The following is a 17,687-nucleotide window of genomic DNA, read 5'->3' as shown; positions in this document are numbered from 1 at the left end:
CCGTAATCTAAAGTAGGCCTCACAGTCATGCCCTGTCCCATCACCCTGTTTTCATTCTTTACATGGCTCATTTGCCACCAGAAACTCATTATCTACTTGCTTTTTTAGTGTCTCCCTCTCTAGAATATAAGCTCCACGGGGCAGGGGTTTTTTACTTTGTTTTGTTTATTTGTCTATTCGTTTACCGATGTATTCCTTGCACAGGGCCAGGTACACAGAACATGCTCGGTAAAGCTTTTTCAGGCGAAGCAGAGATGATACAGTCAGATGGTTAGGTGTGCAGGATTTGGAGGCAATAAACTTTCCAATCATGGCTCTGCCCTTTACTGGCTGTCTGATTTGGGGCTAGCTCCTTAACCTCTCTGAACTTCAGTTTCTTCCTCTAGAAGAGTGGGTGCACACACTACACGTCTGTTGCAGAGTATAAATGGGATCACGCTTACTATCCGAGTAACTCCATCTTGTGAGCGTTGGGTGCCAGGTGCTGGGCTGCACGCTCTCTACTCACGCCTCAGGGAGGGTTGGTGAGCACAGTGCCCGGCACGTGGGAAGCCCTCCATACCCGGGAGTCGTGAGGCCCGAGATGCATACGCGTGGCTGGGCCACCGAGGGAGGAAGCCTCCCGTCCTGCGATTCTCTGGTGCCTCTGTCGTTGCGCCTCCCACCCTGTCTGCCCAGATCCATCCCCCTCCCTCCTGCTCTGCTTCTATTTCTGTCTTTCTCTCCTCCTCCCCAGGCCTCAGGGGGCCCCTGGCTGGCAAGAAGCCTCCTTCTTTCTTCCCCAGGATCAGGAATAAGTGTTCATTGCAGGGCACCCTCTGCAAAGGGCTGGGGTGCCCCCCGCCACCAACTTCCCTTCCTCAGCCACAGCCCTCAGCCTCACCTGAGAAACTCCCCTCCCCAAACCATCCTCTGCACCACCCCCCAACTCCTTCCTCACTAGGATCCCTCAGATTCCAGACAGAGGGACCAATGAGCTCTTTCCTCGTTCCCTCCTCCACCAGCCTGCCCTTGGATACCCGTGCCCAGCTAAGTAAGGTCACTGGGGCCACTCCCCAGCCTCCAGACACAAATGCTAGGGGCAACATAGTGTAGGGGTGAGGGACCATTCTGAGGTCAAACTGCCAGCTCCCCTAGTCCTTCCCAGGGGGGCCTTGGGCCAGTGACTTGGCTTCTCCATGGTTCAGATTCCTCTCTGTAAAATGAGACCCAAGTTGTCCAGCCTCAGAGGTGAGCTGTGCTTAGCACCACCTGTGTGTGGAACCAACATCTGCTAACTGCTCCCCAGTAGAGGTAAGTTCTGTGGTTACGATTACAGACTCAGAAGGCAGGCGGCCTGCCTTTTAAATGCCCATTTTGCCACCTTCTGGTTATGTGATTTTGGGCAAGTGACTTAACTTTTCTGTGCCTCTATTTTCCTCATCTGCAAAACAGGATAAGAGTACTAAGGTCCTAGGGTGGTCGTGAGGATTAAATGACTTAACGTGCCTGGCACATAGGAACCACTCACTAGAGGTTAGCTATTATCATTTTATTTGTATTATTCCCCACCTCTAAGTCTCTCCCATAGGAAACTGCAAGTCTTCCTGGGCCCAGTCGGCCACCCGTCTTTCAGTCTCACTTAGTCCTTATGCTGTGATCTGGGTCACCCCCCCCCCCGCCCCCGAGACACAGGGACACACACAGAGGTCAGCAGAGCGGCCTCAGACACAGAAAAAAGTTTAATTCTGCTGCGGCGGAAGGTCCCGGCTCCGGGAGGGAGGAGGATTTGGTTTTGGATTTTGTTCTTGTGAGGATTTATTTGGGGAAGAGGAAGGAATAGGGGAGAGTCTGGTCCTTCCAGTGGGACCTGCCCGGGAGAATGTGTAGGGGGGAGAGACAGGGAGACTGGACGAAATAGGGGAGGGCAGAGGGAGAGACGACAGGAGAGAGAACGGAGAGACAAATAGGGGAGGACAGACACGGAAGACACGGATGACAGAGTGGGGGACAGAGACAAACGAGGAGAACAGAGAAAGGGGGACCCCAAGCCAGGCCCGACGGGACCTGGTAGGTGAGTGGGGCGGGACTGGGGGCTTTGGAGGCCGCCGCGGGACAGAACAGGATCTAGTCCAGCCAGATACAAGAAATGGGCCCCTCGCCCCTGCCCCGGGTCCGGGCGGGGGGAGGGGGCTCGTGTCTCAGTGCTGCAGTGTCGGGGGGCCCTGCCCCTCCCCGCGCTTCGCTGTGTAAGGCACCGGCTCCAGCGAGGTCCGCGAGCGCGCGGGGGGAGGGGCAGGAGGGGCGGGGGGTCCGCGGGGGAGGGGAGCCGGCGCCGCCACCCCCCGGGCGCGGGGCGCGGCCTCGGGCCGCCGCCGGAGGCAGCCCCGCCCCTCCAGGAGGCGCCGTCCGCCGTCCGGGCGCTGCGCTCTGCCCCTCGTCCGCCCGGCGTCACACGGTGCTCTCCAGCATCCACTCGGTGCTGGTGAAGGCCAGGCGCGCCCTGGCGGAGCCCAGCCCCAGGTCTCCGTCCTCCCCGGCCGCGCCCCCGCCGGCCCCGTCCAGATGCGGCGTGGACCGGTGGCGCTTTGTCCGCCGGGCGCGGCGCGGGTAACTGTGGCTCTGGAAGAGCGCCCCGTAGTCCCCGTCGAACGAATAGCGCTGCTGCGGCCTCGGCCGGGCCGGCGCCCCCCCGGGAACCAGAGCTAGCGTGGGGGGCGCCGAAGCTGGCGGCCCCAGGGCCCCGGATCGGCTCCTCCGAGGGCCCGCCGCGCCCCAAGACTCCTCCCCCGAGGTCTCCTCGGACGGCAGCAGGCACAGCGAGGTGGCCGAGCCGCCCAGCGAGCGTCCCAGGACCGCCTCCGGCTCCGCGGAATCCGTCTCGGCCGCCGCGGCCGTGGCCTCGACGGCCGCCGCCGCAGCAGCCGCGGGCGCCGCCTCGCGCAGCGCCTCGTAGCGGTCCTGCGCCGGCGGGGGCGGGGCCTGCGGCGCGCCTGCGCCGTTGGTCTGCGAGCACACGTGGCTGACCCGCGGCGCCGACCGGGAGGTGCCCTTGCCGCGGCGGCCGTCCCCGTCCCCGTAGACCTTGTAGCGGATCATGAGCAGGACGATGAAGACGAGGACCGAGGCGACGATGACGCCCCCGATGGCGATGATCATGGTGCCGCCCAGGAAATGGGCCCTCAGCGGGCGGCAGGGCGCCGGGTCCCCAGCCGTGGTAAACTGCACGCAGCCCACCACCCGCGTGGCCGGCAGCGCCGTGGCCCCGTCGTCGTAGACAGCCAGCACGCACAGGTCGTAGGCGCGGCCCGCCGCCAGATCATTCACCAGGAAGGTCTGGCTGGTGGATGGGATCATCCTGCGGGAGGGGGCGGGGTTAGCTCCACTCTGAACCACGCCGCTTCACTTGCGTATCCCACCCTTGGTGACCAGTGGGGACCACACCATGCCTCCCTACCGGTATCTCATCCACTACTGGGACAACAGCAGCCCTTCAAGCAACAAGTTCCCACTCTCTCGGGAATTGCTACAGGCCACGCCCTTCATCTGCATGCCCCGCCCTCAGGCCCACCTCCAGCCTGGGACAGGATCTGCCATTCATGTTCCTTCATCTATATAGCATGGCCCCGGTATGGGAGGAGTGCACGTTTTTAGGCCCCACCCTCAGAGGACAGGACACGCCCCCTAGCAGTGTCTCACTCCCACTAGGACAACTGCCATTCAAGCTCTCTTATCTACATAGTCCCACCCTTTAAAGGGACCACGCTACAGGCCACGCCCCTTTGCCTGCATGCCCCACCCTCACTCAAGTGGACGCTGAGGTCAACTCACACCCCTCCTTACTTCTACTGGGACAATGGATGCTCTTCTAGTTCCTATTTTCTACATATCCCTGCTCTTTAGGGGAAACCATGATACAGGCCACTCCCCCTCATCTTGGTCTCACTTTGGGGTAAACAGCCTCCTAGCTGCGTCTACCTTTCCAGACAATTTCCAAGCCCCTCAACTACATATTCCTGCCCACTAAGGGGCCAGGGCTACAGGCCACTCCCCTTCTGATTGACCAGTGGCTTCCAAGCCACACCCCACGATAGCCCCCTGGGGATGGTTCCTCTGCTGTGCCTAGGACCATGTCCACTCTTTGCATGTCCTCCTCCCTCTCCAGATATCAGAGGCAACCACTTTATGTGCATGCGCTACGCTATACCACCAGAAGTCACCAAATCACGCCCCAGGTAAGTTTCACCCATAACTGTCTCAAAGGCAGCCAAGCAGGCATGCCCCTCTCTTGCTGCAGGCCCCTGCCCTCAAATGGGGGGCAGTGTAGAGAAGTGATTAAGCTGACAGAGTCTGGGAGCCAGACTGCCTGGGTGTGAGTTTCTCCTCTGCTGCTTGCTAGCTCTGTGACCTTAGGCAAGTTTCTTAACCTCCCTGTGTCTCATTTCCCCCACATGGGGATATTAAGAATTCCTACATCATAGAGATAGGTTGAAGTATGACTGAGTTAACATACCCAAAGCCTGGCACTTAATTTCATCATTAGCTCGCATCCCCCCAGTGTTGGCCAGTAACCCTTGCTGGGACTCACATTCTACTGCCCGTTGCACCCTTCGCGTCTGTAAGACCATTCCTAGTAGGCCTTGCCCCTCTTCTATGGGGCACATCGCTTCCATGCTGTTGGCCATGTCTAGCCTTGGCTAACCCAGGACTGCCACATCCCCGTGGATTTGCATTTCAAGCTCACAAGCTCTCCTCTCCTGCAAATCTCTTAGTGGGTCACTGGAGACAAGGACCGTCTCCTCATCTGCGGAGGAGCACACAGCAGGAGCCCCACCTCCTCTGAAGGCCACGCCCCATCTCCACAGGCCTCCTACCTCTCAGACACTCCACCTCCTCTCCAGCCAGGCCACCTTGCAGTCCTGGAGCCCACCTCAGCTTCCCACCTCCAGGAGGTTCCCCCACCACCAAGAGCCACCCTCCAACCAAGAGACTTCAAGTAAGAGCCCCACCCCCTCATCAAGGCCCACCCACTTCTCCAGCTCTCCCCCTGCCTGCCATTTCACAGTCCGCTGCCCCCACCCCATCCAGCCTTGGGTCCCTGGCTGCAAGCCTTCCTCTTCCTCTCATCTCCCCTCTCAGAGCCCCAAAATAACCAGTTGCTAGGGACTCCCCCCTTTTCAAAGACAGAGGCTGGCTCCTTAAGAAAGCTTGAGCCCATGTGTCTCTAATTGGCTGCCAGACCCAGGCAAGCAGCAGAGCAGGCTCCTGGTTGGATGTGGTCTCTGCCCACGGCAGCAGTGAGGAAGGTAACTCCTGCAGTGCCATAGCACAGGCGTCTGCAATGGGGGACGGAGGACTGGAGCTGTGGCCCTAAGGGGAAGGGAAGAATACCCAGCTGGGGACAGAAGGCCATCAACATCTGCACACATGCAGGGTCTGGGGGCCTGTGGGCCTCCCCCCACCCCACCATGAAGTGGCCGTGTGTTAGAGAGAGAAGGAAAGGGAGAAAGAGAGAGGTGGAGAGTCACAGAAACCAGAATTATTTCCAGAAAGGTATTATCTAGCTCCCCTCCATCCCTGCCTGGCAAACAGTAGGTGCTCAATAAATGTGTGTTCGACATAAAAAGGGCAGGATTAGGAGTCAGAAGGGTCAGGGCTGGAATCCTGGTTCTGCCACTTTCTGTGTGACCTTGGGCAAGTAACTGCCCCCCACTGAGCCTCAGTTTTCCTATCTATAAAATGGGAGGGGGGCTCCTCGCTGCCCCACAGCAGAGTTGGGAAGATTGAATGAGGTAGCATCCTTGGAAGTACCTTATAAAGGTTTTGTTTGGTTTGCCTTAATGTTCGTAACATGGGCCAGTGTCTGATGCCCTAATGTTCGTAACATGGGCCAGTGTCTGATCCATCTCGGTAGGCCCAGGGCCCAGCATGGAATCTGGCATACAGTAGGCATTTACTCAGTGTTTGGCGACCAGCTTCAAAAAGTCAAACCTGAAGTCAAAAAGCCAAAAGCCTGAAGTCAAACCTAGGCCTAAGCATTCAGCAGGCGCTCTATGAAGTGCACCAGGGAGGCAGAGCCAGGGAGAAGGAACATTGTCCACAGAGCCAGCAATGCCTTCTCAAGTGCCCACTGTGTGCCAGGTCTGTGGCCGTGAGTCATACTCAAAAAACTGCTGAGACGGAGGACACTGCAAGGCCAAGGCAATAATTCATTGTGTACTATCTGCCTCCCGCTGGGCTGTGAGCTCCCTGAGGGCAGGGACTGGTCTCTTGGTCTCCTTGTGTCCCCAGTGCCCCCCTCAGGGCCTAGCACAGAGCAGGGGCCCAGTGCCTAAGGAGGGCAGGAGGGAGAGAAGGTACAGTCAGGGACACAGGCCAGAGCAAGAGAATAAGAGATGATGGGAGAAAGGAACTCTTTAATGTCTGTCTACACCATACAGGCCTGTCCACACTAGGGCAGTGGTTTCTAACCCAGTGGAGGGTGGAAATAACTTATATATTTTTCTCATACTTTCTGTTTTCTGTTTCTATAATGTACCGAATGTGTTGATACAATAGCACTGGTATATTTATAAAGATAAGTGTAACTGTAAATATATGTTTGTGTATTTCATGTTCCAAAATGTTTATCTGACAAGGTACACGATCTAGCACCTTTGGTGAGCAGTGACGTAGACCCTGAGGCCCCTGGGAGCAGGGATCATGTGGGCACATTCACTGTTGTAACTCCAGTGCCCAGCCCTGGGCTGGGTCAGGTGGGTGCTCAACAAAGATTTGCTAAATGCATGAAAAACAGGAAGCAACAGTGAGACAGAGAGAAAGAGAGGACACAGGGTAAATGAGAGCCCAAGAGGACTCTGCATGCCCATCCAGAACCCCAGCTGAGCAAGAAGGCCAAGGGAGTGGGCAGATGGGAAGGAGGAGGGCCTGGGACAGCAGCACCCACCTGTAGACGAGGGAGTCATCGGCGGAGCTGTTGTACTGGACCTGGTACATGCGGATGCCGGGCACGGGCCTCTGGGCTGGCCAGCGGATGAGCACGGAGTTTGAGGTGAGCTCGGCTGCCACGAGCCTCCGCTCAGCGGCCGATTCGTTGGCACCAGGTCGGCCGGGCGTGGCGATGTCGGAGGAGCCAGGCTCGGTGAGAGGCGGCGGGGCGGCCGGCGGGGGCGCCATCAGCGGCAGAGGCACCACGCACACCTCCACGGGTGCCGTGGCTTCCCCGGCGGCATTGGAGGCAATGCAAGTAAACGTGCCGCTGTCCCGCAAGGTGGTGATAGTTACATCCAGCGTCCCATCCCCCCGGACCCGGGTCCGGCTCGAGTTCCCCAGCAGCCGCCCGTCAGGGGCCACCCAATGCACCACCGGCTCGGGGTCACCCACCGCGCGGCACCGCAGGCTGACCGCCTGGCCCTCCACCACCAGCGCCCGGCCCCCCGCCTGCCGCGTGATCAGCGGGGGTTCACACAGGAACTCCTCCTCCGGGATGGACCAGAAGTAGCGATCAGTGAGGTGCTCGGGGGTGGCGCACGTCTCCAGGTCATCTTCTCTGGTCAGCCGCCGCAGCCAGAGCAGCTCGCAGTTGCAATGCAGCGGGTTGCCGCCAAAGCTGACCGTGAGCGGCGTGGGCGGCTTTGGCCCGGTGCCCTGCGACCTCAGGAAGAGCCCATCAGGGGGCAGTTTATGGAGGCGATTGGAGGTCATGTCCAGGCGGACCAGTTTGTGAAGCTGCACGAAGGTCCCTTCGGCGATGTGGTCGATGAGATTGTGGTCCAGCGTGAGGGTGTTGAGGTTCACCATCTGGCCTACGGCCTCCCACGGCAGGGCCTCGAGGTTGTTGTAGGACAGGTCCAGGTCCTCCACCGTGGACAAGAAGGCGTCGAAGGCCGCCGACTCCACCCGGCGGATCTGGTTGTTGCCAAGGATCAGGTGGCGGAGGTTGCCCAAGCCGCGGAGCTGGTCGCCGCGCACTTCGGCCAGGCGGTTGCTGTCCAGGTGCAGTGCGCGCAGGGCGCGGAGGTCGGCGAAGGCGCCGGCTGCCACCTGGCCGATGGTGTTCCGGGAGAGGGTCAGGTGCACCAGGCTGGTCATGTTGGCGAAGTCCCGGCGGCGGACGGCCGCGATGAAGTTGTCGGTGAGGCGCAGCTCCACCACGCGCCGGTCGATGGCCGGCGGCACGAAGAGCAAGCCGGTCTTGGCGCACAGCATGGTCAGCGTGGGCGCCACGTTCTGGCAGATGCAGCGGCCGGGGCAGGGCTGGCCGTGAGATGCCCCCGCCCAGAGGAGCAGCAGAAAGGGCAGGGCAGCGGGCGGCGGCGAGAAGAGCGCGGAGGAGAAGGGGCCCGGAGCCATGGTGCAGGGGGAAGGCGGGAGTAGCGGGAGGTGAGATCTGCAAGGAAGGAGAAGGGTTACCCAGGCATAGGGCTTGACCGCCAGCCTGGCCGCCCTGGGATGTCCTGCTAGGAGTCTGACCCAGATCCCTCCCTTCCTGACAACCAGGGCTTATGGGACAGAGACAGGACTGATCATTAGCTGGCATGCATGTGGTTAATAGATAATATTCCCAAGCTGGTTGGTAAATTACCACTGCCCCACCTCCCAGTGCCCTTCTCCACCTCTGCCCCTCCTCTAGGAGATCCCAGACCAGAGGGGTGACACCTAGCCCAGCCTGGGCCTTCCAGTACCCACTAAATATTTTTAAAAATCACTGCCGACTAGAGTTTAAGGTCGTGAATTTCAAAGCCATACTCCCTGGGTTCAAATTCCAGCTCTGACACTTACTAGCTGTGTGACCTCCGGCAAATGTCTGAACCTCTCTGAATCTCGGTTTCTTCATCTGTAAAATGGAGATAAAAACAGGCCTTACCTCTGTGAGGATTCAATGAATTAATGAGCATAGTGTACTTAGAACAGTGCCTGGCACGTAAAATGTGTTCAATACACGTTAGTAATTATCATCATCATTGAGTGTCCGCTATGTGCCAGGCATAGAAGTGTACACTGTTATTAAGAGCCAGGGCTTTGAAATCAAACAGACTCAGGTTCAAGTCCTGGGTCCCCCACTTGCTAGCTCCATGACCCCAAACCAATGATTTCCCCTAAGAAGGACATAATTTCCTGATTTGTAAACTGGGATGATAATTGTGCCATCTTCACTGGGTTGTTGCAAGGGTTCAGTGAGCTCATTCATGGGGCCACTGAGCACAGGGCCTGGTACACAGTCAATATGCAGTAAATATCACGGGTAACAACCCCCACCCCCCTTGGCAGGGGCAGAGGGAGTCTGAAGGTAGGAGGGGCTGGAAAAACACATGAGTCTCCCTGCTCAGCCTTGGGAAGTCCTTCTTGGAGCCTGGTTTCATCCTGGGCTCTGCTGAGCTCCCAAGCAGGGGGCAGACTTTCATGCTCACATTAGTGGGCACACACAAGGCCCCATATATGCCTACACACACACATACTCACACACTCACGCTATGCCTCTGCTCCAGGCAAAACCTTCCAGCAGGGATTCCCCCGAGGCGGCTGCAGCCCACGACATGTCAGCTCCCATCACAACACGGGGTGGGTGGGGGGTGAAGAGGAAACGATGGGAAGGGGGTGCCCTGGAACTGTCTTCACCCCACCCCGCACCCCAGTCCCCGCTGGCCCACCTCCCGGGAATCTGCAGTTTGAGGCTGTGACCTGATGCAGCCCTGATCCTTCAGCACATGGGGAAGGGGGGACACAGAGGAGGGGCCAAGAGAGTCAGAGAGAGAGGTGAAGAGACAGGGAGAGACAAAGGGGAGGGAAAGATGGACTGGCAGAAACAGAGAGACAAATTCAGAGAGAGAGAGACAGAGAGATGAAAAGACAAAGACTGAAAGAAAGGTGAAGAGACAGGGAGCGAGGCTGAAGCAAAGAGAGAAAAACTGAGAACAGAGGGGAGACACAGAAAAGAGATGCTGAGACATAGAGACGGAGAGGGGACGAGCGAGAGGGAGAGACAGGAAGAGAGAACAAGAGTGTTAGAGAGACAAAGACGAGGAAGAAAGAGATCGAGGGAGACAGTGGTTGGGCTGGAGAGAGAAAAAGGCAGAGGCAGGGCGCCCACCCCCTCTGAGCCCCCCCAGCACACACACACACTGATTTGTCCTGCACCCGTTCTGGGACACTGCTCTGTGTGGACAGAACACCCTGGCCTGGAAGGCGGAACTCCTGAGTTAAGAGGCCCAGCTCTGCACCTGCTCAGCTGTGGGGTCTCTAGGGCTCAGCATCTTGATCTATGAAACAGAAGTACAGAGTTTCCCCTGCCACAGCTGGGGTGGGATTCAAGTCGAAAGAATGATAATAGCAATGAAAATAGTTAACATTTATGGATAGGCACTGCAGCACTGCAGGACACAATCTGGACCCGACTGTCCGGGTTCACACTCCAATTCCCTGCTGCGTGACTTCCCCTCTTTTTGCCTCAGTGTGCTCATCAATAAAATAGGGATAATGATAGCACTTACTTCATAGGGTCGTTGGGAGGATTAAATGAGATGCTACACTGTTACACGCTTAGAATAGTTCTTGACAGAGCAAAGGCTACATAAATGTTAGCTGCTATTATTATTAATTTATCATTTTCTCTGGCTCTCTCTCATCCAGCAGCAGGTTGGAATATCAGGAGATCTTCCCACATGCAGGCACATACACACACAAAATAACAAACCATGTCCATGCCACTCTCCAAATGCAGGGGTCATGTCATGTCATGTCCTGAAACTCCTGCACCCTTACTGAGATCGTAAGAAAACCCCCACTTCCCTACCATCTTACCCATCCTGAGAGGGGATGCCTCCTGGCCTGAGACCCCCACCTGCCACCCACGCCCTGGCTGCACCACGAGCCCTTACCTGAACATGATGCTCCTTGACTTTGTCACCACCCCCAGCCTGGGGGGCACCTGGCCCCTCAGGATGCTGCCATACCCTGCACTGAAATTCACATGAGGCAGGGCTCCAGGCCTCCAGCCGGCTCAGAACAAGCCCACTCACTCCACATCTCTCTCCCCAGCCTGAGGGACCCCACTCACCTCTCTGCAGGGAGTCAGGGCCTGGGCCAGTACCTGCAAAGGAACACAACGACCCTGTTAGCATCCTCCTGGTTCCTCTCCTGGGAGACCAGCTCAGCCAAGGAAGTCCCCAGTGTGACCACTCTCTCGGCCCTCCTGCTTCAGGCTCTGCATAGTATCAGATGGACCCAGGAAGTCATCTCTGGAAGACGAGGAGTCTGGGCCTCAGGGCTGTTCACTCTCCAAAACCCAAGAGTCCAGGACTTTAGCCCTTTGTCCTCTGGGAGCTCAAGAGGCCAGGAACCCCAGCCTCCTCCTCCTCAAGACCCTAGAGTCTGAGACCCCAGCTTCCTCCTCCCTCAGACTCAAGAGTCCAGCTCTCAGGCCCTTCCTTTCTCAAGACCCAGCCCCCTTCTTCAGTTCTAGGAGTCTAGGCTCCCAGCCTCCTCATTCCCGAGTTTACATCCCAGGTCCCCAACTTCAAACACCTGAGTGGTACTAGGAGCTGGGGAAGAGCCAGCGGTCCCATCCTCGCCATCACACGATTGTCACACCAACGCGTGTGGTCATGCCAAAACCCTTACGGGCCCACAACCCAATCTCTGCATCTGGATTTCCATGGACACGCCAGCATGATCCGCGTGCCACCCGTCCTCCATGGGCTCTTGGCCTGGGACGTGAACACACTTGTGTCCATGGACCCCAGCACACCACATGTCATGCCACAGGTCTGGGCCTCAATCTCACTGGGCCCAGAAGCGGGGTCAGCCTTGTGCTGGGGACACAGACATGTGTGGGCATATCACCCTGCTCATCTATGTTTGAACATACCCAACCCCACTCCTGAGAGACCAACACTGACACCTAAATGGACTCACAACATGGACAGACACATGCCCTCCAGGTCGACACACCTGCACACAACCACACATGTACAACACTGACTTTCCCTTGCACATTCACACACACAGATGCACACATACAACAGAGAAACCCATGTGCCCCCTTGCAGACAACTAGGGACATGCACCTGTAACAGACATACCCTTGCACACTCACCAACAGAGGGCACACACATATAACAGATACTCACTTGCACAATCAAAGGTACACAGGTGCACACTCTTAAATGCCCAAACACACTCATACAACTTCACATATCCCTGTGATGCGCGGTCACAAAGCTGATACATTCCTATACCAACAGATGCTCCAATGCACACACTAGCTGATACACACCTCACACACGTACACAGAACCACAAGCGTACACAGACACTGACAAGGCTGATACATACTCAAACGAGCACACAGGCACAAAAAGATTCACCTTTGCACAGACACTCTAAGATGTTCACTCATAATAGACACATGCTCACACAACAGCCCTAGAAGGGATTTACACACTTACAAATGCACACAAAATATTGACCCACAGTGGCAGAGTCTACAGATAGGCACAGATTCACACACACAGCCGTGGACACACATTCCTCCCAGCCCTGAGGCACCCTCACCCCTCCTACTTCCCAGGCCAAAGAAATGCTAACATCCCCCCCTCCCACCAACCAGGGCTCAAGGCAGTGCCACAGGTCAGAGTTCAGCAGGTCGAATCTCAGAGGGTTGGAGGGTTGAGTCCTACAGCACCAGTCCTAGATCCTCCCACCAGCAGCCCAAAGGTCCCCCAGCCTGGCCATCTGGATGCAGGCAGCTCTGGCCCCATCTGCGGAGATCTGGCAGGTAGGGGGGATTGGGGTGGGGTGGGTGGAGAAAGGCCGGGTCTATGTTCCTCCCCTCGGGCCCATCTGTCCATCCCTCGGCCTCTCATCCCTCCATCTGTCCACCTACCGGCGGCCCATCCCCCCTACCCAGCCACCGGGAAGGGGAAGACATGGCCGTCTCCCCCAAGGACCGCTGAGGACCCCTCCAGTTGACATGGACCAAGGGAGCGGCACGTTCCCTCCCCCAAACCCACACAGAGGCCTGGACCCACAAGGCGCCAAGCCCCAGCCCCCGGCCCGGAACCTGAGGCGGACACACAGACACACACCCTCGGAGACATCCAACCCGCGGACACACATACAAATGCACAACCGAGCGGGCACACCCGGCTACACAGACTCTCGGATGGACATCGAACCCAGACACAAACACCCAACGCAGCTGGCCGCGCGCACACACTCGCTGGGGGGGACCCACACCTGGGCACACAACCCACGCACACACACCTGCACACAGCCCTCCGATGGGCGCGCGACAGCCCCCCAGACACACAGCCGGAGGGGCAGCCACTCGGGGGACACGCACGCACGGCCGGACACAGCACCTCGGCTCGACACCCAGCACACACCGATGGCCACACGAGCGGGGCGCCGCACACGCCGGCGCCGGGCACACACAGGGCCGCGGGCGCACGCCGGGCCCGCCGCAGCGCCGCGGACACACACTCACACGCTCGCACGCTCGCACCGCGCTCACACCGGCGCCCCCGCCCGCCGCCTCCCGGGCCCTGCGGGCCGCGCTCACCCAGCCCGGGGCCCTGGCCCGGCCCCGCCGCCGCCGCCGCGCTCCGCGCCATGGTGGGGGGAGGGCCGGGGGAGGGGGCGCGGTGCCGCGGGGCCGCCTCCCTCCCGCCTCCCGCCCTCCCTCCCTCCCTCCCGAGCCGCCGCCGAGCTCCGCCCTCCGCGCCGCCGCCGCCACCGCCGCAAGGGGGGAGGGGGCGCCGGCCGGAGGGGGCGGGCGGGGCGGCTGCACGCCTCCGACCCCCGCCCGGGGGCCGCGGCAGACCCCTCTCCACTGCGGAGCTGCCGGCCCGCCCCCGACCTCTCCCCGGCCCCACCTCCAGCCCTGCCGGCTTCCCTCGAGACCCCCCAGACCACGCCCCGACTGGCGTGGGGACCCCGGCTCTCCCAACGCGGACATCGGATCCTGTCCCCATACCCAGGGGGACCTCAGACCATGCGTTACGTTCTTTGAGGATCCAGACCATTTTCTACAGCCACCCAGGACCACAAACCATGTCCTACTCTCCTTGGTGACCACAGACTCTGCCCCACACCCCATCAGGGACCCCAGCCCATGCCCCCAAATCCAGGGGGATCCCATATCATATTCCAGCATCCAAGAGGATCCAGAGCACCCCCATCCGGGACCCTAAATCATACCCCAACATTCAGGTGGACCCCAGACCACAACCCATCCCTCAGGGACCCCAGATCATACTCCAACATCCAGAGAAGACCCAGACCACATGTCAACATACAGGGAGACCCCAGAGCATGCCTTACTCCCTTTAGGGACCCAGACCATGTTCTACAGCCACCCAGGACCACAAACCATATCCCACTCCTTCTTAGGGACCCCCCAGCCATGTCCTCTATTCTCTAGGACCTCAACCCATTCCCTGACCCCCAATAGGGACTCCAGACCATGTCTAACTTTTAGAGGGCTCAAATATGTCTCTTGTCCCCATGGGAGACCCTAAACTTTCCCCATTACCCCCATTAGACCCCAGACCATCCTCCCCTCCAAGGCATCCCTTGGTTTCCAGAACCACAGATTTGTCCCAGATTCTTTCCTATCCTCCCCGTCAGTCCTACTCTCACGAGGACCCTGCCTCCTCCTTCCTCCTATTCTCTGTCTTGGACCCTGCAGACCCTGCCCCTCTCCCTGTGACTTTCGTGGAGCGCAGGATTCCTTGCTCCTTCCTTGTTCAGACCCCTTTGCCAACCCCTATCCAATAGCTGACCCCCGGCCCCTCCCCCAAATCCCACTGAGTATTCAGGCCATTCTCCACCTCTTTCTTTTTTTTTTTTTTTAAATAAGTAATGGCATTTTATTTTATTTATTTATTTATTCATTTTGTGAGGAAGATTAGCCCTGAGCTAACATCTGTTGCCAATCTTCCTCTTTTTGCTGAGGAAGATTAGCCCTGGGCTAACATCCGTGCCCATCTTCCTCTACTTTATATGTGGGACGCCGCCACAGCATGGCTTGATGAGTGGTGCATAGGTCCAGGCTCAGCATCCGAACCTGTGAATGTGGGCCGTGGAAGTGGAGCTCGTGAACTTCACCACTGCACCACCGGGCCGGCCCCCTACACCTCTTTCTGAGTTGCTCTCCAGGTCCCCAAACCCTGCAAGTCCTCCCCTCCAAATCTGTCTTGTTGCAGTCCCCCAGATCTCTGGAGACCCAAACTCTTCCCATTTTGGATCCCACTGTATCAAGGTCCTCCCCCAGACCCCTTCACTAAATTCTTCCTCGCCATATCATCACAGGAAGGCTGCCCTGCCCCCCAGATCAAGGGCACCCCTGCAGAGCGTCCTCTAGTGAACCTTGACCCCACTCACAACCATTAGATGCCTCCCTGGGGACATTCGCAATCCCTCCAGTCTCTAGATTCCACTGTCACCACCACCACCCAGGCACCATTCTCCCCTCCCCCCTGGTTCCTGCTGCTCCTTGCCCGGGCGTGGAGGTCCAAGGCCAGGGGGACAGAGATGGCAGAAGGAATACTGATAGCAACAAGCGTGAACACACATCCAGCGCTACTGTGTAGGAGGAATGAATCTAAGGGCTTCTCATTTATGGCTTCCTGCACTCTTCACAGGAGCCAGATGAGCGGTCCCATTACTATCCCCATTTTACAGATGAGGAATATTGAGCCACAATTGAGAGGTTTAGTCACTTGCCTAAGGTCACACAGATAGTAAGCGACAGAACAGGGTGGAGATGAAGGGGAAAAGGGGGAGGGCAGGCCTGGGATGGACAGGAGTGGAAACAGAGAGGGTGAGAAAAAAAATAATAATAAGAGAGACAGAGATACACAGAGATGGGGAAACAAGAGCCTGGCCCCAGGCAGAGGCAGCCTCACTCCCAGAGCGCATCTGGCCCCCAGAGCTCTGGCCCCTGCTGACCTCATGACCTCATCCCCGGCCACTCTTGTCTTCCAGCCTCAGTGATGACTTTTGTATTCCTCCAACACATCAATTCATCCCAGCCCCTGGGCCTTTGCACGCTTCTCCCCATCCACGGCTGATTCCTTCTTCTCATTCAAGTCTAATTCAAATGCGGTCTCTTCAGAGAGTCCTTCCTTTCCCACCTCCAGTTGCCATGATATCTGCAAATTAGTTTGAAATACATAAAAAATAAGATGGAGAGATTGACAGAAATGTGATAAAGTAAGCACAGTAAAAGGTTAATGGTAGATCTAGGGGGTGATATACGAGTGTTCACTGGAAAATTACTTCGACTTTGCTGCATGTCTGAAATTTTTCATAATAAACATTGTCGGGGGGGAGCAGGAGGACCCTTCTAGAGACTAAAGAGCGGACAAAAAATTAGCCCCAACAGGTCCACCACTTCTATCTACTACGTCACCTCGTTTTATTTCCCTCAAAGCAGTTATCATTCTTGGCAACGATCTGGTTTGCTGTTGTTTACCTATTTATTGTTATTACTTATTTATTTGTTTATTGCTTGTTGTCCAGTCATTGACATGTAACATCCCGAGGGCCGTGGCATGAGCACCAATTTTCTCCAGGGTCCAGAACAGCGATTGGCGCCCATAGGTGTTCAGGAAGCATGTGGTCCTTGAAGGCCTCTGGGGAGAGGGCCTGAGAGCTGGGTCCCAAGCAGACTCACTGCAGAGGCCACACTCAGGAATAAACATGATCTCCCAGCCTGGGGTCACTAGAAGGGAGGGGTATACCCCGGCGGCCATGTGTGCCAGATGAGGTCAGGGAAGGTGAGTTGGCCTGAAAAAGAGGGCAACAGGTGGAAGTAGATAGTGTGATGGTTCCCCTCAGGCCCTAATTCCTGCCCCAGATCTGCGAATAGGGCCTCTTCACCCATCTCATTTTTCCACAATTTAGGCCCCGCCCCCAAGCCTAGGCCCCACCCCTCTACCTTAGGACCGCCCCAAAGCACAGTATATAATAGACTTCTTCAGCCTAGGCCCCGCCCCCAAGTCTAAGCCCCACCCCTCAGCCCAAGTCCCACCTCTCCACCTTAGGCTCCACCTCAAAAGCGTCTAGCTTTCAGCCTAAGCGCTGGCCCCTCCTGCCCAGCCTTGGTCCTGCATTCTCAGCTCCGCCCTGAAGTCCATTTTCCGCCTCTCAATATAAATTCTGCTCGCATTCAAGGTTAGCAGGGAGAAGCGCCCCTGAGAAAACCTAGGACCTGGATTCAAAAATTAGGGAACCTGGATCTGTGGGAGCCTAGAATTGAGGCTTGTGGAAAGAGAGGAGGTGCTCCCTAGTTTGTACCACCCCAAAAGAGTGACCTCGAACCTAAGGCCACACCCCCTCGTGGTGACTCTTCATTGGATAGTGTATTCTGTTCTGGCCTCTCTGATTGGTCCCTCCACAATCCCTCTAGCCAAACCTACTCTGCATTGGGCTGCCCCTCAGAGTGGCCCATCTGATTGGTCCCTGCTTTCCAAACTCCCTGCTCCTGACTGGGCAAGTCTTTGTACATGCCTTTTTCTGATTGGATTGTTTGCAATCATGAGCCTGGATGCAGACAGAAGTTCAACTATGGGGGAGGGGAGGAAGAGGGGGAAGGAGAAGGAGGGCGGAGGGGGAGGGCGGAGGGGGAGAAGGAGGAGGGATGGGGAGGAGGAGGATGAGTGGGCTCCCTAAATCCCCTGCCTAAGAGAGGGAGTGGCCATTGAC

At 57.5% G+C, this 17,687-nt stretch overlaps 1 protein-coding gene across 3 annotated transcripts; it reads right to left on the bottom strand.

Annotated features, from left to right (window-relative positions):
* Positions 1-1,703: 1,703 nt before the first annotated feature.
* On the bottom strand, positions 1,704-16,093 carry LRFN1 (leucine rich repeat and fibronectin type III domain containing 1). Of its 3 annotated transcripts, none has more exons than XM_087421773.1 (5): positions 15,930-16,093; positions 11,036-11,068; positions 8,761-8,815; positions 6,926-8,368; positions 1,704-3,337 (listed from the first exon to the last, which is right to left on the bottom strand). In XM_087421773.1, exons 4-5 carry the CDS (start codon positions 8,329-8,331, stop codon positions 2,431-2,433), a joined length of 2,313 nt encoding a protein of 770 aa, XP_087277899.1. In that variant the 5' UTR covers positions 8,332-8,368; positions 8,761-8,815; positions 11,036-11,068; positions 15,930-16,093; the 3' UTR covers positions 1,704-2,430. The 3 variants fall into 3 exon arrangements, with proteins under 3 accessions (XP_087277899.1, XP_087277897.1, XP_087277898.1); XM_087421771.1 differs by lacking the exon at positions 15,930-16,093 and adding an exon at positions 11,503-12,882; XM_087421772.1 differs by lacking the exons at positions 11,036-11,068; positions 15,930-16,093 and adding an exon at positions 10,857-11,029.
* Positions 16,094-17,687: the final 1,594 nt, after the last annotated feature.

The sequence above is a fragment of the Ceratotherium simum genome, chromosome 33 (assembly GCF_057802395.1).
Source record: "Ceratotherium simum simum isolate JZ-2026a chromosome 33, ASM5780239v1, whole genome shotgun sequence".
Classification (NCBI taxonomy): Eukaryota; Metazoa; Chordata; class Mammalia; order Perissodactyla; family Rhinocerotidae; genus Ceratotherium; species Ceratotherium simum.
This window is presented reverse-complemented; position numbering and strand designations above follow the sequence as displayed.

Bases quoted from the DNA above. Each gene is read 5' to 3' on its own strand.
- LRFN1 (XM_087421773.1), bottom strand. From the start codon at position 8,331: ATGGCTCCGGGCCCCTTCTCCTCCGCGCTCTTCTCGCCGCCGCCCGCT. The intron at 3,338-6,925 runs GTGGGTGCTGCT...CCCCTCCCGCAG, and splicing joins GATGACTCCCTCGTCTACAG to GATGATCCCATCCACCAGCC.